Source organism: Dreissena polymorpha, chromosome 8, assembly GCF_020536995.1.
Source record: "Dreissena polymorpha isolate Duluth1 chromosome 8, UMN_Dpol_1.0, whole genome shotgun sequence".
Lineage (NCBI taxonomy): Eukaryota > Metazoa > Mollusca > Bivalvia > Myida > Dreissenidae > Dreissena > Dreissena polymorpha.
The window spans coordinates 100,032,740-100,058,819 of NC_068362.1; the positions used below are offsets into that span (position 1 = coordinate 100,032,740).

The following is a 26,080-nucleotide window of genomic DNA, read 5'->3' on the forward strand; positions in this document are numbered from 1 at the left end:
TAAAAAAAATACATTTACATCTGTGTATGGACCGCCTGTGAATTTATCGTACCACGAATTTATTAAACGTCTTACATTCCATACACTACTTGCAACATTAATTTTATGATACATTCAGTTCTTACACATTTTTCGAGCAATAAACATGTCAAAGACGTAATATATATGTGTCAACTGTACCCGTAATAAGTTAGAACGATTCATTTATCTCGACTCATGCATTTATGGAATGATTCGTTATTTGTTACAAACCATACATTAAAGCGATGATGAAAGCTCTTTTTTACATTTTCAAAACAGACAAATCGTTGATGAAACAAACACTAGAATAAATATATATATTCTTTATTTCCTCCGATATCGAAGATTCGAACAACATAGTACAATAATCATTAATCACAAAGCATGTTTAACAGAGAAAGATAGGCATGATTTACAAAATATGTAATCATTAATAAATATATAAAAAAAATCATACTATTACAAAATATTATATGCGATTTTAAGCAAATGTATCATAATCAAGATAAAACAAATCACATATGAGTTTGAGTAAAACGAAATTGATAAAAAAGTCATCTAATGTTACTTTTTACCCCCGTTCACACATAGACATCGCTTCGACTACGATCAAAGCATGGCTAAAAAAATGTGGCAGATCGTGACAAATCGCAGGAGAAACGTAGTGGAGTCTTAATAAGCGCAGTATGATAGCGGTAGAGTCTTAATGATCGGATAGCTCTACGCTCTCGCCACGCTTATTTTAAACATGCTCAAAACAAGCGTCGCGGGATCGTGGCCAACAAGAATCGGTGTAAAGTCGTAAAAAAAGCGTAGTAAAAGCACCGTTATCCTTACAGGCAGCGCGGAAGCATCGTGGAGAGATCTTCATAATCGTAGTAAAAGCGCAGTAAAGGCTCTGCGTAGTGTCGTTGTATGATCTTGAATGTCGCGGCAGTAAACGCAGTAAGCGTTTGACGTAGGGGCATCGTAGAACGGTCGAAATGAAGACCATAATTTTCCAAATTGCTCGATTTATACACAGATCGGCCTCGATCCTTTTTTCAGATCTTGGCTTGATCGGGATGATCGTCGTAAAGTCGCAGCTATGTGAGAACGGGGGGTAATGCAAGACACACTAGATGTATACTTATTGTCATTACTGGAAGAATAATAAATATCATAAATTTGCAGTGCCCAGTCACTCTGTTTTTTTCTTCACAAAACCAGAGAGTATGGATCACAATACTGTCGGTGAACTTTTTACAGATTGCACATTTACTTGCAAATTGCCTCGACATCGCCATACTAGGGATCTTCGTTGACTTATGGTTAATCACAGAGAGTGACGGTGAGTTCTTAGAAATGACGATGGCGGTAAGCGGCCTATCAGCTTTAAATAGCAAATAATGTTGCGCTGTTGAACATTAAATTATTTCATGTACACAAGACATGTTGTCTCTTGGGAAATTCCCATTTGTTCTTGCAGATTCGTTCACCCATTTATGCCTAGCGTCTAGAAAAAAGGCCTTGGCACACAGCGTAGACCCAGATGAGACGCCGCATGATGCGGCGTCTCATCAGGGTCTGCGATGTTTGCTTAAAGGAATTTTTGTTAGAAATATTCTAAATTTTTGAAATAAATATACTACACATCCCAAATTTTGGACATTAATTGATCCAATTTAGAAGGATAGGGGAGTTCACTACACATAAATGGGTTAATACGACACAATATTGGATCGACGGCAAATACGAGAAAACGTGTTGATATCGGCGTTAACGTGCTTGTTATTAATGTCGTCGAAGTAAACATTTTTGATACATGGTACCATATAAAGATTGCCATTTTTGGTTATTAATCAGTTTGACTAGCGTTTTTTTTTTAAATAATCAAGCAGAAAATTAAGTTAGAACTTGTAACAAATTGTCAAACGATCAATTTATCATTTCATTGACGGATTCTTCCTGTTAACGAATCGATCATGATCATATGAAGAATTATAGTTGAATGGTTGTGAAAATGACAAAATGTACAGCATCAAAAGAGAGGAACAAACATGATAACATACAAAACATCTGAGAAAGATCATAACGTGTTAACATATTTCTTGAAAATATATTTATTTTCCATTCACGCAATGTTGTCAGTATCATTTCGGCGGGGTTTATTTGACTTGGAGCCTACGCGATTTAAAGTACATGTATTCGTGATTATCATTTGCGATGTTTCATTAGATACAGTAATGGTATTTGCATTGGGAAAGCGTGAATGCCTAGACGTCTAGAAGAATGAAAAACCTACCGTTATTATGGAATTAAAAATGAATTAAGGGAATGAGAATCCTTGTGCCGCAACACTCCAATTAATACCACCACTTGGTAATTCACTTAACAGACGTGAGCGTACACGTAAAGTATGGAACTACTGTTGCAAATGACTGGTAAAACTGTAGTGGGCCAAAATGACCCTGGGCTAACCGATGTTAAAGAGACCTTTTCACGTTTTGGTGAATTGACAACATTAACAATTTTTTTAAGATTCGCACATTTTCGTTATAGTTATGATATTTGTGAGGAAACAGTAATACTAAACATGTGCCATGCTATAAAATATTCATTATATTATCTTTTGACGATTTTAAAACATGAAAATTATAAAGCGTTGCAAAGCGACCCGATTTAATAATTTGGAGAGTTCTGTTGTTATCATTATATTTTGACACTACGATGATTGCTTATATACAGTATAAAATACATAACGCATTCTTTTAGCACAAATGGTCGAGTGGTCTAAGCGTTAGACTTTTACTCCGGGGGTCAGTGGTTCGAGCCCAATGGCGGGTTTCATTTTTTCTTTCTTTAATTCTATTCTTGTTTTTAACTGGAGCAATTTAGATCCAATGTTTACCTTTATCAATATAAATCATTTAATGACAAACTTTAATACTTGCAAACAGTTGTGAAAAGGTCAATCTAAGGCACCGTTAATACCTGAAATGAAGTTTTAGCATAAACGCTTAGTGCTGGCAACTGATAATCGCGATTGATCAAAAACGAAAATATTTCAAAACATTTATAAGAATTGCCGTTACAATATCTCTTATTTAGTTACTGAAAGATTACCAGGTTATGCTCAAAGTTTTTAGTAAAGATAATGAAAACTTTATTTTCCCTTGTCAGCCATGCATTTGAAATAATTTGTAGACATTTGGAAAATGAAAAAAATGTTACATATGTGACTGCATTTGTGCTACAGGGAGCCCGTTTTTATGTTTGTAGCATTCGTTTGAATGGGACGCCCTCACCAGCTGACATGAATACCATATGCAACGGAGCAATTAACCCATTTATGCCTAGTGGACTCTGCCATCCTTCTAAATTGGATCAATTTATTTCCAAAATTAGGGATGTCTAGTATATTTATTTCTATATATATAATATTTCTTACATAAATTCCGTTAACCCATTTATGCCTAGCATCTAGAAAGAAGACCATGGCAAACAGCGTAGACCCGGATGAGACGCCGCATTATGGTCTGCGCTGTTTGCTTAAAAGAATTTCTGTAAGAAGTATTCTAAATTTTGAAATAAATATACTAGACATCCCAAATTTTGGAAATAAATTGATCCAATTTAGAAGGATGGGAGAGTCCACTAGGCATAAATGGGTTAAACAAACAGCCCTGACCCTGATGCGGCGTCTCATCTGGGTCTACGCTGTTTGCCAAGACCTTTTTTCTAGACGCTAGGCATAAATGGGTTAACATGGATTCGAAAAGTGAAAGATCTTTTACTAAACTGATAACCTGCCTTAGCGAATGCCTATTTTGTCTGTCAATTAAAAACTAATAAATATGATTCCAAATATCAACATGATATATTTTGTAATTTATAAATATTTTATACATCTGGGTGTTCTGTTCGTTCGGTCAAGCTCAATAGATATGTTGTGGTTAATATCTAGCAGGCACTATTTGGTTAGCAACACATTCAATCGACTTAAAACACGGTGTTTTAGTTGTTTTACAAAATGCGTGTACAACGATAACACATGTGTATAAGTTAACCCATGAATGCCCAGCGTCTAGAAAAAAGGCCTTGGCAAACACCGTAGACCAAGATGAGACGCCGCAAGGTCCGACGTCTCATCAGGGTATGCGCTGTTTGCTTAAAGGAATTTCTGTAACAAATATTCTAAATATAGAAATAAATATACTAGACATCCCTAATTTTGAAAAAAAATTGATCCAATTTAGAAGGATGGGAGAGTCCACTAGGCATAAATGGGTTAACCTTTGTGCATCCCGGAGCCGCGAGGTTATCAACTTCCGTGCAGATATTTGACTGGGTCCGATGATAGCTCGTATTAATACATGCCAAACATTGCATACGGAATACAAAGTAAATTTTCGTACACAATGCAACATTTCTTACACAATATTATGTAAATTTTCGAAACTACACCATCATGTAAACAAAAATATTTTCCACCCAATATCTTCATATTATTATGGACGCATCTATGCATAACTGAATAATTATTGCATATAATTCTAGCTGTTATGCGTCCATGTACAGATACATTAAAACACAACATATCATTTGATGAGTTATATGTATATTTCCACATGTCAATTTGTAAATTTTGTTGAATGTATTATAAGTTTAATATTCTTACCGCTGCGCTCTGGGGAAACGGGGCTAAATGCATGTGCGTTACGTGTCGTCCCAGATTAGCCTGTGAAATCCACACAGGATTATCAGGGCCAACCTTTTACGCTTAAACATGATTTTCGAAAAAACTTGATTTAAACGAAAAATACGATACAAGCCGAAAGTATCGCCGATGATTAGCCTGTGCGGACGCAACAAGCTTATATGTGTCGACACTTTACGCATATGCATTAAACCCCGTTTTCCCAGAACCCGACGCATTTTAACCCATGTATGCCTAGCGTCTAGAAAAAAGGCCTTGGCAAATAGCGTAGACCCAGATGAGACGCCGCATGATGCGGCGTCTCATCTAGGTCTGCACTGTTTGCTTTAAGGAATTTCTGTAAGAAATATTCTAAATAAAGAAATAAATATACTAGACATCCCTAATTTTGAAAATAAATTGATCCAATTTAGAAGGATGGGAGAGTGCACTAGGCATACGTGGGTTAAAGTTCAAAGTTCTTCTGAGTTCACTGTTGGCACGTGTTTTACAATAGCAACGTGACATTGACGACCGACATCTGTAGAAGTCAAGCTGTAACGTCTCTTTCAAGGTGAGATTCACAACCACGTATCAAAAAAAGATCCGCTCGTGTAAACAGTAGCCATCTACTCAGTAAATATTATGATACGTTCGTTTATTTTTATAAGAGATGCAACTGTCAATTTCGTTATAGGACACACTATTTTTCAGTAGATTGTTTAGAGTAATATCAGAATGTAAGGTATAGTTTGGAATTATAAACGATTCACTTTTAATATTTTAGGTTGAGATTTCATTAAAGAGACTTAAGTTTACGGTTTGGTAAAATTTAAATTTTCTAAATAACTGCCATACTTTCAAAGAAAAATGCACACATTAAAACAACGTATTTTCAAACGAGCGAAACAACGAAACAAAGTTTAAAATATTGGTTTGTTTATGGCTAATTATCATTCGAAAACGATAAAATAATAAAGCGTTAGTTACGATTTGCTCGATAATTTTGAAATTACGTTGCGTGCTAGTATGTAGCGTGTATGTTTCGCTGTAATATCTGAATACTTTATGCCGTGTCGCACAGGAAGCGCGCAAGATTTGCTTTTCAGAAAACTGGGTTCGAAACCCGGGGAAGCCAATAAGACCATTTAAAACATTAAAGATTAAATACAAGACAAATCATAATGCCAGTGTATTATTTTTATGATTAAATATGTGCAATGCATGAGGTTAAGCTAGATTCTCATTTACACATTGTTGTTACGAGTAGTGTAAATTAGGATTACCACTATTGTAGTCGTATTACTACACATGAGAACTTGTTACTCTAACAACGATTATCTTTAAGTTTGAATGCACACATACGCCCGATGCTAAGACCAATATCGGGTGACACGCCAAAGAGTCCCTTCTAAGAGTTTCAGAGAGTATTTTCATAATATATAGATTATCTTCAAAAACACACGAGTTGCGTTATCAAGCGACATATAAATTGATATTAACCCATTCATGCCTAGCGTCTAGAAAAAAGGACTTGGCAAACAGCGTAGACCCAGATGAGACGCCGCATGATGCGGCGTCTCATCTGGGTCTGCGCTGTTTGCTTAAAAGAATTTCTGTTAGAAATATTATAAATATAGAAAAAACATACTAGACATCCCTAATTTTGGAAATAAATTGATCCAACTTAGAAGGATGGGAGAGTCCACTAGGCATACATGGGTTAATAGTTCAACTTTCAATCTGTGTTATGCCAGTGTCTATTTTAAAAAAAACGTTTTGCATTTGCATTGAACCTGTATTTGTTTTTATTTTGTCATACTACCGGTAGTTTTGTGTCCAAACGGTTGGTGTTTGTTTTGCGCACACAAATGGTTTGTAAATATCATTTATAAAAAAATGATCGTTTTTGTAACACACACTTTACAACGGAGCCATACTTCAGACTGACATTTAAATGGTTCCGATCTGTTGTTTTATCCTGAAATCTTGCTAAGGGAAAGTTTTCAGTTACATGGTATGGTGAAATTGCCCCTTCTTAACCCATTCATGCCTAGCGTCCTGAAAAAAGGACATTGCAAACAGCGTCGACCCAGATGAGACGCCGCATAATGCGGCGTCTCATCTGGGTCTGCGCTGTTTGCTTAAATAAATTTCTTTATGGAATTCTAAATATAGAAAAAAATATTCTTGACACCCCTAATTTTGGAAATAAATTGATCCAATTTAGAAGGATGGGAGAGTCCACTAGGCATAAATGGGTTAAACATACAGGCTCACTCAAAAATTAAGTGTTTGTGTCATATGGACAAAGGACGAACTCTATAATTGTTGCATTTTTGTGCAAAACTCAGAACAAAAACGTGTTTACGTTAATATGAAACACAGTTGACTATTTGTGGCTCTTGTCAGCAAAACCACTAGCTGCGTTCTATGAAAGCGGGGCTAAACGCATGTGCGTAAAGGGTCGTCTCAGCTTAGCCCGTGATGTTCACACGGGCTAATCAAGAACGGAACTTTCCGCTTGTATTGTCTTTTTATAAAAAAAGAAGTTTGTTTTAGCGCAAATCCAGTTGAAGCGTCGAGTGGCGTCCCTGATTAGCCTGTGCTCCATGATTAGCCTGTGCTCCATGATTAGCCTGTGCTCCATGATTAGCCTGTGCTCCATGATTAGCCTGTGCGCCATGATTAGCCTGTGCGCCATGATTACCCTGTGCGCCATGATTAGCCTGTGCGCCATGATTAGCCTGTGCTCCATGATTAGCCTGTGCGCCATGATTAGCCTGTGCTCCATGATTAGCCTGTGCTCCATGATTAGCCTGTGCGCCATGATTAGCCTGTGCGCCATGATTAGCCTGTGCGCCATGATTAGCCTGTGCGCCATGATTAGCCTGTGCTCCATGATTAGCCTGTGCGCCATGATTAGCCTGTGCGCCATGATTAGCCTGTGCTCCATGATTAGCCTGTGCGCCATGATTAGCCTGTGCGCCATGATTAGCCTGTGCTCCATGATTAGCCTGTGCTCCATGATTAGCCTGTGCGCCATGATTAGCCTGTGCTCCATGATTAGCCTGTGCTCCATGATTAGCCTGTGCTCCATGATTAGCCTGTGCTCCATGATTAGCCTGTGCTCCATGATTAGCATGTGCGCCATGATTAGCCTGTGCTCCATGATTAGCCTGTGCGCCATGATTAGCCTGTGCTCCATGATTAGCCTGTGCGCCATGCACAGGATAATACGCAACGATAATTTATGCACATGCTTCAAACCCCTATTTTTCTGAGGGCGACACAGTTTTCTTTCAGAAGCTACGCATGCGTATTCTATTCGTGTGTGGCTGATGTTTGTTTTACAAAGCAGTCCGTGTTTGTCATTAGGAGACAGCTAAATGCAAACGGTTTCGTATTTGATACATAATGCCAGACTGTTTGGGAGGTGCGCGGTGGTTTGATGTAGGATACCTATGTGCCGTGGTCTGTGAAAAGGGGGTTTAATGAATGTGCGTAAAGAGTCGTCCCAGCGTCCCAGATTAGCATGTGCAAGGACGACCCTTTCCGCCTTAACTGGATTTTTGCTATGAAAAGACATTATTTAATCGAAAAATACCTAAAAAGTGGAAAGTGTCGTCCCTGATAAGCCTTTGCGCACTGCACAGTCTAATCTGGGACGACACTTTACGCACATGCATTAAACCCTCTTTTCACAGAGCACGACCCATATGTATATATAATATGTTTCTGAAAAACAATTTTGATCATTCATCCATGGCAAAACGTAATTATGACACAGTGACTGTGCATGTTATGTGCACTCTATTCTCTGTTGCATGTACGAATAGAAACGAAGGATAAACTGCGTATATTTGAAAGCGAAGAAGACGAAGAACATTGGTTTAACCTTCCACGTTGAAGAAAAGAGAGTTTTAGGCAAACTTTGTTTTATTGATCTTTTAGAATTGCGTGTATTTACGTCGTAGTGCGACCGTCTATCGATACACGCTGCAGGCAAAGACATCTCTTAATTTTGTTAGTTGAACATTTTAACGTGTTGTTTTTTTACAGTGGCCAGTCACGTTGGTCATTTATTTAAGTTATTATTTTCATGGTCGATACTATCCTAATTTAATTGTTTGCCAGTAAAAGTGTAAATACTGTAGATGGCAATCCAGCTTGAACTTGGTTTTAGGGGATCGTGACTTAATAAAGTAGTTCATTACACAGGCCCCTAGCGACATATGTTACTTGGCTGAGATTCTAACCCATGATTAATACCAACTGAGCTTCTAACCCCGGTTTTTAAATACCTAGTTAAATCATATAATATTCTGATTTGTCTATATTGTACGTTGTATAATTGCAAATTTCTTTTCAAATTTGATCATGCTCAGTAATCATTGTGTAAACATTTTAAGCATAAGCCCCTTCATGTGAAAATCGGTGTATAGAGCGTACTCGCACCGTCTGGTTTTAACCCTTTGAGCGCTGGAACCGGATTTTAATGGCCTTTGCAAACAGTTTGGATCCAGATGAGACGCCACAGAATCAGGATCCAAACTGTTTGCTATGCTGATAGTATTCTTTGAAAAAAAGTCGAAGAAAATGCTAATTTTAGAAATTCAGCAGACGACATTTTAGCAGACGACAAATTTCCCAGCATGCAAAGGGTTAAAGTCGCGCATGGTTGTGTGGTATCAATATCTGACAAGGTAGCCGCTGACCAATCAAGCTGGTCTGGAGATACGCTTTTCATTGGGCCGTGTCGTGCGAAATGGGGTATTATGCCATATGCGATAAGCGTATCTCCAGACCATCTTGGTTGGTTGGTCAGAATCTACCATTCGCATGAGGAGGCTCAATTTTTATCATTACCTTTCACAGTTTCAGCAGTTAGTATTCAACAAATTAAATGGGTCTACGTAACGAATGTTTCTCATATTCGAAAATAAGTTCTGTTTTGATGTTTTTTCATAATCATCCAGCGTTGTGATAATCACCAACATCACAAGCCAAACTTCTAACGCTCGCTCCGTCAGAAGACAATATTGCTCGTAATAACAGTCATCGTCTAATAAACGTTAACGCACATGTTGGCCGCTTATAACGATCCGCATTGCTACCACTTTATTGCCAATCCATCTGTTAAACACAGTAATAATAAAATGTATCCAATTCATTAAATGTAATGCATCGGAACCCATTCAGGAAGATACGCTATTAAAATGAACGAATTTGTTGGTCTGCTTCAGCTCTTTTTAATTATAAGATATTCATAATGTTAACATGATAAGCACTGTTATCCATATAGGCACGTAACAAAAAAAACGTGGAAAAACTACTAAAAACAATGCAGAACTTAATCTTGAACCTAAGAAGCGCATACTAGAATAACGTTCTCCTTTAAATTACATACATGTTTATCAAATGATGTTTTAAACGCAACACTTACTGCATTATAGCCATTTGTTGGTTAAACCCATTGTCGTTCTGATGAGGGATTAGCTCGATTTTTAAATAGACCTGGGGCCGTATTCCAGTAGCTTCTTAAGTTAAAAAATAATTTAAGTTGAAATATTGCGCCATATTTTTTTTCTTATCTCCGCCATTTTATCTTTAAATATAAGATTTCACTTAAGTTAAATTCTGGTAGCTTCATAAACTTAATAAATTTCTTTACTCTGTGTATTTTTTTCTCATATATTAAAAATTAAGTTAACTTCCTTTAACTCTTAAAGGAATTTCTTAAAGAGAAATACTAAGCGTCTCATGTTTTGTTTTTGACATTTCAAATTCAACTTAAGAAATTAATTTAAGAAATAACTTAAACTTAAGAAGCTACTGGAATACGGCCCCAGGTCTATTTAAAAATCGAGCTAATCCCTTCATAGGTTAACTTACATTTAAACACTTTACAAAAAAAGTAATGCGAATTGTAAAATATTTTTTTACACACTTTTTAAAAAACGATTCAACCATCAAACACATTAAGTTTGACAATATGGAAAAATAACTTGATTTATTTCAAGTATTGTATTGTAATTGTATGGCACGAGAACGTTTGTCTTTATGATTATCTTAAAAACAACTAATGTTCTCAACGTACAGCAACTTACAAATATTCACAACAAAATGGAAAATACATTATTTATCGGAAATATATTTTTTTATTTTTTTTTCATGACATATAATTATCTGACAGCAAAGGTATCGCGATAAAGTCAAATAATCATTCTTCTTAGCTACAGTGGACCATTCAATGGAATGCACGCTCGAAAATAAAACGAAAAAAGATCCCAAATTGCTTATCAACAACCCCGGTCGTTATCTGTTGGGTTATTCCTTCTACCTGTTTTATTTAAGGGTTTTGTTTGAGTCGCTCTTCAACATTTTCAGTATACTTTCTAATATTTCAAGTACAGTTTCGGTTGAATAACGTCTTCTTAAAAACTTGTATCAAAGAATTCGTAACGCGCAAAAATAAAACGAACTTTTTGAACCCAAAGTTCATGGGTTATTTAATGTTTAAACACAATGTCGTCGAAGTTTTTTGTTTATATATTCATACGAATACTATCTATTGATGAAATATACATTATTCAATGTCAAACTTCATTTGACTCCAAAATTTTGATAAGGTTTCAATAGTATCAATAAATCTAACAACGAATAAGCACTGCGCTTGCATATTGATACGCTTAACTAAACATATCGTATTAGAAAAGTGTACCTCTTAATATCCTAATGTCGGCAAAAGGTTAAGTCATGACCTTTCGGCAGAAAAGTAATATATTTTTATGTCAATGAGATATTTCTGTAGTAAGATTGTTTGATAATACAGGATTGAATTACATCTGGAACAATAATTTCAACATTTATTTGCTCAAAGTTTAGCGCGATAAAATCAAGGATCAAAATGGCATATCATTTTGTATTGCAAGGGTTAAATAATGGTGAGAGATAGGCATAAACATTCCGAACGTTTAAAAAAACGACAACGTATGAATGCCACCTTAAAGTTTAAAAGAAAGCGCGAAAATATGAAAATCATGTTATTATTTGTTACATTACATATTGTGAACACTACCACTACCATAACAACAACAATTACTTCTTCTTCTTCTACTACTTCTACTACTACTACTACTACTACTACTACTACTGCTACTACTTTTTATGCAACAACAGCAGCAACTTTATCAAAAACAACTACTTCTACTACTACAGCAACAACAACAACATCAGCAACCAGTGCTACTACTGCTATTTCTTAATGTTCTACTGCCTATGATACTACTGCTACTACCATGTAGCAACATGTGTCAGTACCGATATACTTCTACAGTTACATTATCACTAGAAATAGTAATGAATGTTATGAATGTCACACAATCAAGATAATATTCTCGATTAAAGCGATAGACGATCTGGTGTCTCTACCTTGTTACCAGGCTAACCGCAATCAACTGACCGGTGCATATTTGCAAATACTTCAACTTGTTCGAAAATAACGGACCACATGTGCGTTTATTTTCTCAATTATTAAACCATTTACGCCTAGTGTACTCTCCCATCCTTCTTAATTGGATCAATTTATTTCCAAAATTAGGGATGTCTAGTAATTTTATTTCTATATTTAGAATATAACTTACAGAAATTCCTTTAAGCAAACAGCGCAGACCACGAGGAGACGCCGCATCATGCGGCGTCTCATCTTTGTCTATGCTGTTTGCCAATGCCATTTTTGCTAGACGCTAGGCAAAAATGGTTTAACAGTTCAATATAACAATTATCGCATATTAGTGTTGTTTTATGTCGAAAGAAGGGTAAAAAAGCATCTGTTGAACATCGATTTGATAAAATACAAGATCGCCTATTAAATTATTGAGCCGTGCTCTGTATGAAGGGGGTTAATTCACGAGCGCAAAGTGGCCGCCGAAATTAGCCTGTGCAGTCCACACAGGCTTATCAGGGACGACACTTTCCTCCTAAACTAAATTTTTGCTAAGAAGAGACTTTCTTGAAACGAAAAATATCATACAAGCAGAAAGTGTGGTCCCTGACTAGCTTGTGCGGACTGCACACTCTAATCTGGGACGGCACTTAACGCACATGAATTAACTCCTTTTTTCACAGAGCACGGCACATTTGCATTTTTGAAACGTCATTTGTTCTTTCCGATTATCTGTACACCAATGTTCTTTCGAATTTTAATATTAAAAACTAAGCATAAGCCGTGTCAAAGTTGGAATCAAACTCGTCTGTTTTAAAGCTATGAGGTTATATACGACTTTCCACCACATATGCTTCATGCCCTCCTGGCTTAAAAAAGGGCGATATATATGCCTCCTACATTTTGTTCAAACAGTGCATATTTTCGCCAAAAATGGACTCGAATCAGAGCCCGACCAATCGTCCGTTAGCTAGTTACGAAGAAACACAACACTCGGTTGAAGAGGGAAGTGAACGGTCACTTTATTGCGTGACCAGTCTCTATTTCCGACCCGGCTGTCTTTCACTGATGGAACGCTTGTTTCCGATGTATCGGATTAAGTAGACAACTAGATCCGGTTGTTGCTATCTCTTCCCCTTAGATTTTGGTGCATTTCATTTTGCCGAAAGTGTTTTGTTGAGTATTCAAGAACTTGATGGTACTATACCACGAAACCTGGCCACCATTAATTTAACCCATTCAAAAAAAAGGGCATTGGCAAACGGCGTCTCATCTGGGTATGCGCTGTTTGCTTAAAGGAATTACTGTAAGAAATTTTCTTAAAATAAAATAAATATACTAGACATCCCTTATTTTGGAAATAAATTTATCCAATTATGAAGGATGGGAGAGTCCACTAGGCATAAATGGGTTAATATTACAGCAGCAATAGAAGCTACAACCATAAATACTACATATCAACATAGTAAGCAATTATAGCAATTAATAGTGTAACAAATTAATATATTATTACGACTTAGCTTGTGCTATAAGGGAATCTGCAGTTGCTAGAATTGCAAATAATGTACAAACTTTTTAAATTTGTTGCCGATCTATTGCTTTCCAAACAACAACAACAACAACAACTACTACTACTACTACTACTACTACTACTACTACTACTACTACTACTACTACTACTACTACTACTACTACTACTACTACTGCTGCTGCTGCTGCTACTACTACTTCTACTACTACTTCTACTACTACTTCTACTACTACTACTAGTAGTAGAAGTAGTAGTTGTAGTAGTAGTAGAAGTAGTAGTAGTAGTAGAAGTAGTAGTAGTAGTAGTAGTAGTAGTAGTAGTAGTAGTAGTAGTAGTAGTAGTAGTAGTGGTAGTTGTAGTAGTAGTAGTAGTAGTAGCAGTAGTAGTAGTAGAAGTAGTAGTAATAGTAGTAGTAGCAGTTGTTGTAGTAGTAGTAGTAGTAGTAATAGTAGTAGTAGTAGTAGTAGTAGTAGTAGTAGTAGTAGTAGTAGTAGTAGTAGTAGTAGTAGTAGTAGTAGTAGTAGTAGTAGTAGTAGTAGTAATAGTAGTAGTAGTAGTAGTATACGTAGTATACGTAGTAGTAGCAGCAGCAGCAGTAGTAGTAGTGGTAGTAGACGTTGAAGTTGTACTACTACTACTACTACTACTACTACTACTACTACTACTACTACTACTACTACTACTACTACTACTACTACTACTACTACTATTACTACAACTACTACTTCTACGACTACTACTACTACGACTGTGACTACGACGACGACTGCGAATACTACTTCTACTGCTACTGTTACTGCTATTGCTACTGCTGCTGTTGCTGCTACTACTACTACTACGACTACTAAGAAGACTACGACAACGACTACTACCTCTACTTTTTCTAATTACTTCTTCTTCTTCTTCTTCTACTACTTATTTGAATAACAATAATAATGGTTATGACTAATAATAATAATAATAATAATAATAATAATAATAATAATAATAATAATAATAATAACAATAATAATAATAACAATAATAATAATAATAATAATAAAATAATAAGAAGAATAATGATAATAATAATAATATTAATAATGATGATAATTCCCACCCATTAATAAATATTTATCATTAACAACGAAGGTCTAAGTCGTTTGGATAGGAAAGGCGACTGTCTATTACAAAATTACAAACATAATTATTTACATACACGGCCAAATAGCAACGAACGGTGTGTGTAACGTAACGCCATGTGAAACCGTCGATCGCCTTGGGTCCTTCGTTTGATGTAGGTGGTGGATAAAAGTCAATGACTGGGAGGCATTTATTTAGACTGAGCTATCTGTTTTGACAAACTAACTACTGTTTCGGGTTAATTACAGAGGACGCGTTATGTCGCTCACACTGCGGTATGTTATCCACAAAGTGATCATCCAATTGAAGAAACAAGCAATCGCAATGCATAATACTCTTTAGGTTGAAGTGGTTTTACCATTATCATCACTAAGGAGCACACGGTGTAAATATTGAAAAATGAAAAATTGTTTAACACATAGTTGTCAATATATGACATAAACTATTTCAATAAAAAATAAGACTATTGAAAAAGAATTTTTAGTCATATAAATAATGTTACATAATCAATCATATTATTCATGTTTTATTTATCGTCTCGATGTTTTTTTAATGCCATGTTATTTATTCCCTAGTCCTATAGTTTTTATATAAATTATAATACATGCCTTCAGTACTAAGTACGACGAGATACCGCAAATCTACAAGCTGCACGGTTAAATACGTGTATTATTCACTCCAAAATTATTTTATTGCAGCATATGTTACAAGCATTAACATAACATCTTTATTGAATGAATCAATTCAGATCATATCAATTTATATTGCTGATAATATAACTAAAGCTCTTAGGAAAAATTAAAAGCTCCAACAGGTATATAAACTTAACTGTGAGATCCTATTATGATCGTCTGTCATAATTCGTTTTTCAAATTCTAAAAACTGCACCTATAATCGTGGCGGATATGCATCACGATAGGAAAATTGAAAAATAAATAACGGATGAATGGTGATTAGAACGAAATATTGATGCGTGGTATAAACGGATTTGTTATTTTCAAGCGCATTAGAATTCTTTAGTTATTCGTTCGCAAGAAGCTTCGGCGTTGACATTTAATGCTGGTTTCAATATTGTGAAGAGATCTGGAGCATGTAAATTTATCCCATTTATGCCTAGCGTCTAGAAAAAAAGGCATTGGCAAACAGCATAGACCTAGATGAGACGCCGCATGATGCGGCGTCTCATCAGGGTCTGCGCTGTTTGCTTAAAGGAATTTCTGTAAGAAATATACTAGACATACCTAATTTTGGAAATAAATTGATCCAATTTAGGAGGATGGGAAAGTCCACTAGGCATAAATGGGTTAATATAATACCACGATCTTTGGCGACCACCACCGCCCAATAACACTACTACCAACACAATTGCAGCCGTCAATAACGCTGCTACCACGAAATACACTGCTACCACCACCACTAAAACCACCAATAACGCTGCTACCATGAATTACACTGCTACCACCACAACTAAAACCACCAATAACGCTGCTACCACGAATCACACTGATACCACCACCACTAAAACCACCAATAACGCTGCTACCACGAATTACACTGCTACCACCACAACTAAAACCACCAATAACGCTGCTACCACGAATAACACTGCTACCACCACCACTAAAACCACCAATAACGCTGCTATCACAAATTACCCTGCTACCACCACCACTAAAACCCCCAATAACGCTGCTACCACGAATAACACTGCTACCACCACCACTAAAACCACCAATAACGCTGCTACCACGAATAACACTGCTACAACCACCACTAAAACCACCAATAACGCTGCAACCACGAATTACACTGCTACCACCACCACTTGAACCACCAATAACGCTGCTACCACGAATTACACTGCTACCACCACCACTAAAACCACCAATAACCATGCTACCACGAATTACACTTCTACCACCACCGCTAAAACCACCAATAACCATGCTACCACGAATTACACTGCTACCACCACCACTAAAACCACCAATAACGCTGCTACCACGAATTACACTGCTACAACCACCACTAAAACCACCAATAACCATGCTACCACGAATTACACTGCTACCACCACCACTAAAACCACCAATAACGCTGCTACCACGAATTACACTGCTACCATCACCACTAAAACCACCAATAACCATGCTACCACGAATTACACTTCTACCACCACCACTAAAACCACCAATAACCATGCTACCACGAATTACACTGCTACCACCACAACTTGAACCACCAATAACGCTGCTACCACGAATTACACTTCTACCACCACCACTAAAACCACCAATAACCATGCTACCACGAATTACACTGCTACCACCACCACTTAAACCACCAATAACCATGCTACCACGAATTACACTGCTACCATCACCACTAAAACCACTAATAACGCTGCTACCACGAATAACACTGCTACCACCACCACTTGAACCACGAATAACGCTGCTACCATGAATTACACTGCTACCACCACCACTAAAACCACCAATAACGCTGCTACCACGAATAACACTGCTACCACCACCACTAAAACCACCACCACTAAAACCACGAATTACACTGCTACCACCACCACTAAAACCACCAATAACGCTGCAACCACGAATTACACTGCTACCACCACCACTTGAACTACCAATAACGCTGCTACCACGAATTACACTGCTACCACCACCACTAAAACCACCAATAACGCTGCTACCACGAATTACACTTCTACCACCACCACTTGAACTACCAATAACGCTGCTATCACGAATTACACTGCTACCACCACCACTAAAACCACCAATAACGCTGCTACCACGAATTACACTGATACCACCTGCACTAAAACCACCAATAACGCTGCTACCACAAATTACACTGCTACCACCACCACTAAACCAACCAATAACGCTGCTACCACGAATTACACTGCTACTACCACCACTAAAACCACCAATAATGCTGCCATCGCCACCACTGCTACTATCAAATTACACTAAAACCACCATTTACTACTACCGTCTCCAATATTATTGACACCGCCACTGTCACCGCATCCAAAACCAACCAAACAACAACCACCACATCAACCAATAATAGCTCTGCTACCACCCATAACACTGTTACCGCCAATAGCACTGCTACCACCACAAACACCAAACCTGACCACTACAGGACAATAACTATTATATTATCATAAACAACATTAACAATACACGAGAACACATATTATACCAGATATGATGTCAATATTATTAACATTAGGAATTTCAACCACTATTAATACCACTTCCAGCCTCTGGAGCTAGATTTGCCCCGGCTCTAGCTAGTTCTAGTCTATAACTTCTTATACTTAATGAATCAATTTGATTTACATATAAAGTGATGGCTTCAATCTATCGGAGTATCAATCCGACCATAAAATCTTTGACAACACCGAAGATGTGTAACGATTATTGAAACCCCATGTCAAAATTATTTTGAGCAGCGTTTTTATTACCAATGTAGCATTTTTAAAGTTGATGTTGATGAAAAAAAAACATCAGCTACTGCTTATAGTTTTGAGGAAGGGTTTTCATGTGAAGACTGGTGAGTCGATTTAAATGAGCAAATTCGTCTGAATCATAATTATTGAGCTTTTATAATTGGGCTGTGCTCTGTGAAAATAGGGTTTAAAGCATGTGCGTTAAGTGTCGTACAAGATAAGCCTGTGCAGTCCTCACATGAACGACACTTTCTGCTTCTGTAATATTTTTCTTTTAACCCATTTATGCCTAGTGGACTCTTCCATCCTTCTAAATTGGATCAATTTATTTCCAAAATTAGGGATGCATATTATATTTATTTTTATATTTAGAATATTTCATACAGAAATTCGTTTAAGCAAACAGCGCAGACCCTGATGAGACGCCGAATCATGCGGCGTCTCATCTGGGTCTGCGCTGTTTGCAAAGGCCTTTTTTTCTAGACGCTAGACATAAATGGGTTAAATTTAATTGTGTGCACACATCAATACTTAATACGTTTTTAACGGTAATCATAAACCTGTTGAACAAATTAGGTCTTTTATATTTGAGTTTTAAAATATTAACTATGAGTATTTGAAGTGATATTTGTTTTCTTATATTTTATTGTGGATACTTCACATGTCTATTTCGTTTAGAAAGACACAATATTGCATGAACATTGATATTTTATAAAACAGAAACATATCTTGAAGAATACAAAAAAATATTATTATCACTAGCATTTTTAAAGACTGCTGTACATAGACGTAGTATCTAAAACGAAACGGGTTGCTATTTGTTGCCATTTTTTATTTAACGGTTACCGGAATTACATGAATATGCCGTTCAATTTTCAACCGTTTTAATTGATGTGATGTCATATCAAGTCGATGGCGTCATTTTAATTACAAAAATGCGCTTGGCCAGGAAAGAAAAATTAGCAAAAATGCTCAATCCTTTTTTAAGATCACAGTATTTGTAATTGCTGTATTATATGAACACAGTGTAAAGCATGCCATCTTAATCAATCTTAAAGATTATACATGTACTTACAGCCATTTGATGCCCTTCGTTCCCAGCAAACAGGAAGTCAACATTGTCACCCAGATGAGCGCTCCAGCAACTCCATCCGGTCCAGCCCGTAACCACTTCATGACGTCACCGATTTTACGTCACTAATCACGTGAATATCGCAGACTGATGTGTACTTTTATCCAATACAATACAGATCGATCGTTTATAATATTTGCGTTCTATTTTAATTTTAGCTGTTTCGAAAACAGTGTTATGGGAGAAGTGTTAAAATGAAATCCCTACATTTTGATTTTATTATTTAATTTTCGATCAAATCTTTTTCGTTTAAACACATGTCCCAGTCTTACTTCGCTATTGAAACGTTCTATACTTTCAATATAATCATGTAATTTCTCCGGAACAACAAATGCGTGGCGCTTGTATCAAAATATCACAGCCATTTTAATTATGCCGCAATTTTCAAAATAACTTTTTAAAACATAAAATAACACAAGTCGTACTTCATACGATCATAAAATAATAATTCCGCCGCCCAATCAGTTGTCAAAATATTTTTAAATCCAACAATTTTGATGGCGATATCCAAATCAACAATTAAAAAAAATAACACAACCTAACCCCTTAAATCCGACCACACAAAGCTTCGATAACTTTTTCGTATACAAAGCATATCAGATATTATTCCGGTATTCGAAAGGTGGGGTTTTCATGTATAGTATCGTCTATTCAAACGTTGTTAGTTGACTCCTTCGCAATGATGCGTTTTCCCTGCACTATAATTCACTTACTTCTAGAACACTTGAACGAAATTCCCGAACATTTACGTCCCAACAGCGCGTCGTTTGAAATGAGATTATAACAAGCATCTTCGCAATTAAAATAATAATTTTACACGGTTCAGCAAATTTGAGATCAGGTTTGTTCTTTTGATGTCCTAAGCTAAGTAATATGCCAATATCTAAGTGCAGTATTAAGTACCACGTTCCACTGTCTCTAATTCTCCAAGACGTTATTTCTCGAACACACTTTCGTAGTACGTGAATGAACACGGGAAGATTTTCATTGCGTATCCGCCGAAATTCCATCCGCCTGACTTTAATCTTATAACATTCTAATCCGAGTCCTTAGATAACTCATAAATAACTAAAGTACTCCAGTATTGAAGCAACTAAACAATATCTGTCTAATTAATTATAGTAAAATTACCTCTTCTCATGAGCGCTCTGAAAAGAAGTTATCTCGAAACATCAAATATATTAAAATAAATGCATCGCCTCTTATCACGAAGGCGAATTAATCACATGTGCGGAGGTACATCGGGCACACGTTTGCTGTAAAGACACTAACATCTTATTACAATAACAAGCGACTTCTTATTTTATTTTTTTCCGAAGATTTCGCTGAAGATGTCTCTATAATCCCCCAGCAGTTGCTCGGGCAACTAAGCTCCGCCCACTTTTTACATCCGAACGCGTTTTGTTTTTCTGCGCGCTCCGTTAAACATCGACGTCGACAGAATAGCAAATCAAGCGTGCGTTAAATAGTTTAAAGCTGTCAACGCGGACCCGCGGATCACATATTTCACGACAAAATGTAATCAATCGATGGGAATCCGACCATTTTCGAGAGCATCCCGTTGAATTTTAAGCCATCAGTCTTCATTCAAAAGTCGTTAAATTTAAATATTTCATACCATTGTAAAAATCGTTCAAGACGTCCATTCAATTAATTAACGGACCCATTCACAAAGTTAATTTTGGATCACACGATACCATAAACGTTAATTATTGAAAGAGGCGTCCACAGGTATAAAACTGCAGTTTAACTCAAAACACATGGATGATTTAATTTATAATGTGGGTAATTATCCGTGATTAAAATGTTCGTTTAACAACGAAAGCATTTCGATATATTAACCCATATATGCCTAGTGGACCCTCCCATCCTTCTAAATTGGATCAATTTATTCCAAAATTAGGGGTGTCTAGTATATTTATTTCTATATTTAGAAAATTTCTTACTATTCCTTAAAGCAAACAGCGCAGACCCTGATGAGACGCGCATCATGCGGCGTCTCATCTGGGTCTACGCTGTTTGCAAAGGCCTTTTTTTTCTAGACGCTTGGTATAAATGGGTTAAAAATGCCTAATCTTTCTTAATGGTCAAGACGCATTTTTTTTAAAAATTGTTCGCACTTTTTTGTTCAATAAAAACCTTTATTACATCTCAGATTTGTTATTGTTGCATGATATTGAATTTTTTCGCACATTTTTACAATGGTAGGGCTAATGATAATGCATTTTTGAGCGAAAGGGATATTTTTCCGGAACGAAGCTCGCGCAATGAAAAATGAATGAAACTATGCGTGTAAGCCGAATACCCATTAAGCGCGCATTATTATTTGCGAGCAATTTCTTACATCGATATAGGAAATTACTTTACCAGACAACTTTTGCTTTGATAGCGCAAAACAATCGTTCATGCAATGTCTGGCGTGAAAAAGTGTTCGTAAAAAAAAAATAAACAACGTTCGTGAGTAAATCCTTGACTTTCATACAGATATTACAAAGTCAGAAAATAAATATAACACAGGAATCACTGATTATCTCCCGTCACAAACGTTTTAATAATACGTCGTAAAAAAAGAAAGACAAACCTAACCGATTTATGCCTAGTGGACTCTCCTATCCTTCTAAATTGGATCAATTTATTTTCAAAATTAGGGATGTCTGGTATATTTTTTGTATATTTAGACTATTTCTTACAGAAATTCCTTCGAGCAAACGGCGCAGACCCTTATGAGACGCCGCATCATGCGGCGTCTCATCTGGGTCTATGCTGTTTGCCAAGGCCTTTTTTCTAGACGCTAGGCATAAATGGGTTATTTAATATGTGTGCTCTTTCAATAGATTGGAAGTCTGATTGTAAATTAAAGTCAATAACGATTGATGACAAAGGTTCTGTGTGAAGAAATCATTTGTTTCCATCGTTGTACATACAATAAATAAATTGAGAGAGAATATTCCGTTCTTACCAAGCTTTGATTATGTGCTTTCAAACATTCAACATATTAAATGCATTACTTTAAAATAAAAAAAGCTACAATAAAAGGACGTTTACTTTTAATAGAACTGATGACGTTATAACATTTAGTTAATGTAAAAGTGTGTGCATCTAATAGCATATTCCGCATAACGTAAATAAGGGATAAACTGTTCATATTATTACTACTTGGAATTAGAGCCATATTGGCTCTAGTTAATTATAATGCAACACTGAAATGGAGAGGCGCCAGTAATTTCATGTCGTGTGCAAATATTAGTACATGCAATAGTTTCCGTTCTAATAGATATATGAAGGAAAAGTTTTCGCCGTTCTAATTCACTAAATTAAGTATCTTAAATGTATATTGTTTAACGTAAATGAAAAAAAAACGTTTTTCGAAGTTGTTATTCGCAGAATTATATTGATGCTTCATATCGAATATGTTATATTTCAATCAATATGTTGCTAACAAACAGTCCGATGTTCAAAACATATTTGCATTTCTAAATACATCATACTAACACACATTCAGCTATGCGGAACGGAGCATATATTATTGAAGTCCAGTTGAACTTTGTTTATATATCATTAACCCATTTATGACTAGCGTATATAAAAAAGGCATTGGCAAACAGCGTAGACCCAGATGAGACGCCGCATCATGCGGCGTCTCATCAGGGTCTGCGCTGTTTGCTGAAAAGAATTTCTGTAAGAAATATTCTAAATATAGAAAAATATACTAGACATCCCTTATTTTGGAAATAAATTGATCCAATGATGGGAGAGTCCACTAGGCATAAATGGGCTTAACAATTGCACGGCTCTATTCGAGGTCAACAACCCCATCCCTCCCCCAAAACAACAACTACAACAACATAACAACAAGTATCACTTACAAAAAAACAACAACAACAACAAAGCAACACCAACAACAAAACCAATCAAACGAACACATAGAAACATTAAAACAACACAAAATCAAAAAACAAAAAAGGAAAACAATAACAGCAGCAACAACACCCATTTCACAACTCCTTAAAGGTTGAATAATTAAATGGAACTTATGTTTCTATGGTAATCTATAAAATACAAGTCAAACTTTCAAGTCGGGTTCGACTTTGGTAACTTCGTACCAACTGTTCACAGAGTAACGACACGTTTTTGATTAAAATCTACACAGCAAGAATTTTTGACATAACCTCACAAAATGTAACATTTTACAATAATGCAAGATAAAAACATTGAGTTTTGTTCAGATTTTTTTTTGGTGACAAAATCAGATTGTGCTCTTGTGACATTATCGTGGAAATAAATGTTTGATGGTATGCAGCTGACATTCTCAGAAACAGTAATTATACCAACTCATTCTCCTTCACCGTGATTTGCTTACATCATCGAACACCGAATGAGAGGTAACGCCAAGCACGAGTCTATAATTATCATGTACGTCAGCGTAAATATGTGGGGAAATAATGTTGACTAAGTCCCGAATGTCTCGTCGTATGACTGCCTACTCCGGACTGCCAGAGATATGAAGGCGATGAATAAATTCAAATTAATGGCATTTGTCGTCTTAAAATACGATTAAAATATTTCTCCAGGCACAGTGAGGGTACACCCAAGACAGGGTAGAATGTCGCCGTAAATGCTGATGTAAATAAAAGCACCGCGCTGTTTGTTTGTTTAATCAGATAAACAAATATGTAAGAATAACATCACTTTGCATTTGTACGAAAGGTTATGTAAGCTTTGACTAGTTAACTTGTCCGTTCTTATTGATACTATCATTTAAAGCGGGTATATACGATTTTTTATAAGTGTTTAATTGTAATATATTGATAAAATATGTTACAATAGCACAAAATAGGCAAGAAAAATTAAACATTAAAGCCGAATTTCATAAAATGCAGCAAAGACAATTTAGCGCCCCGAGCCGATAGTGACGTGCATATTTTCCTACAATAACCGAAGCATTCGTCTTTGTATTATAAACCGTTAAACTACGAGGGGTGTTCCATAAGTTCGTGGATTTTCGCTATAACTTATTAGTTTGCTGGTAAAAGTCAATGAAATTATTATACAAACCAATTATCACGGACTTTTTACATAAGCTAAAAATGCATGAATTACATAGAGCGCGTTTGAAACGCGTTGCCATAGAGACCTCAGTAACGACATGCGGCGCACGCGTGTATTTTATTATAAGTGTGAGCGTTACGCGAATTTAAATTTGGTTTAAATGTCGTTGATAAACAGAATTTACGGCAAATTTCACGTTACAGCGCCTAAGTCCTCCTTACAGCCCAGATTTGGCTCCTATGGACTTCCGCGCCTTCCCGGAAGTTAAATCACAGTTGCGCGGTATTCGCTTTGCAAGTAAACAGGAACTTTCAGTTGCAGCAAAGCGAATCGTGTTGTCTTTTGACGCTGACTGGTATAGAGACACTTTTGACAAGTGGATTTCCCGACACATAAAGTGCATTCGCGTTGGAGGTGATTATGTGGAAAAGATTTGACAGTTGTTAACTTTATAACGTCATTGACGTTGAACAGAAACGTTACACGTGCGTCGGTGTGCGCATTGTGCACATGTTTAAATCTCTGATATATATTTATTGTTTTATGTATTTCCATGATATTTGGAGAGTAGATTTGGAAAGGACGAAATATTCTTAACATGCTATTTGTTTGTCCATTTATGTTACCAAATGAAAGTTATAGCGAAAATCCACGAACTTCTGGAACACCCCTCGTAAGTTTAGATGCATATCGTACATGTATGGTATACATGCTGGCGAATTCGGCTGTACAGCCGTTTTCAATTTCAGAATTAAATATCTTGCTTATTTCGCATTTTTCGACACATGTTCTTCTTAACTTTTATTTTAATTTATATTGAAATATATATAATAAGTTTTTTTACACAGTTTATATAAATTCATAAATATTTGACAAAATCGTATATACCCGCTTTAAGCGAATACATAGTGTATTATTAATGTTTTGCTTCATATGTGTTCTCTTAATAACAATAATAATGACGGCGATGACGGCATTTTCAGCATCATCATCATCATCATCATCATCATCATCATCATCATCATCACCATCATCTGCGGCTTCTGGCGTCGGCGGCGGCGGCGGCGGCAGCGTGAGCAGCATCAGCAGCAGCAGCAGCAGCAGCAGCATCATCAGCATCATCAGCATCATCATCATCATCATCATCATCATCATCATCATAACCACCACCATCATCATTATCATCATCATCATCATCATCATCATCATCAACAACATCATCATCATCATCATCAACAACATCATAATCATCATCATCAACAACACAACTACCATTATTGAACTATCGTAATCACATTCACAATCATCATCGCCAACATAATCAAAAACAAAAACAATACAACAACATCATCGTGTCTGTCGCGGATATGTATTCAACGCTTAGTTACGGCGAACTATATGTGGACAAATTGCTGAGTCACAGTTGAACCAAAGCCATTCATAAATGTTTGTTGAAGCGACCGTCATTCCACTTCCGTATGACACTATCATGACGTTGAAATAATTCTGGATTCATGGTGCTATTCTTTCATAAGTTAGAACATATATGGGATGTGAGTTTGTTAAAGGGCCGATTACATTTTGACATTAACGTTTCATTTAGGTTTATTTTAAAG

The 26,080-nt window shown here is 36.4% G+C and overlaps 1 protein-coding gene across 1 annotated transcript in view; it reads right to left on the reverse strand.

Moving 5' to 3' along the window:
- LOC127841430 (protein Wnt-4-like) overlaps positions 1-20,748 on the reverse strand; it is a 71,665-nt gene extending 50,917 nt beyond the window's left edge. Inside the window, exon 1 of the mRNA XM_052370252.1 lies at positions 19,359-20,748. Within this exon, the coding sequence (XP_052226212.1) occupies positions 19,359-19,459 (101 nt within the window). The 5' untranslated portion in view covers positions 19,460-20,748. The remainder of the gene's footprint in view (positions 1-19,358) is intronic.
- Positions 20,749-26,080: the final 5,332 nt, after the last annotated feature.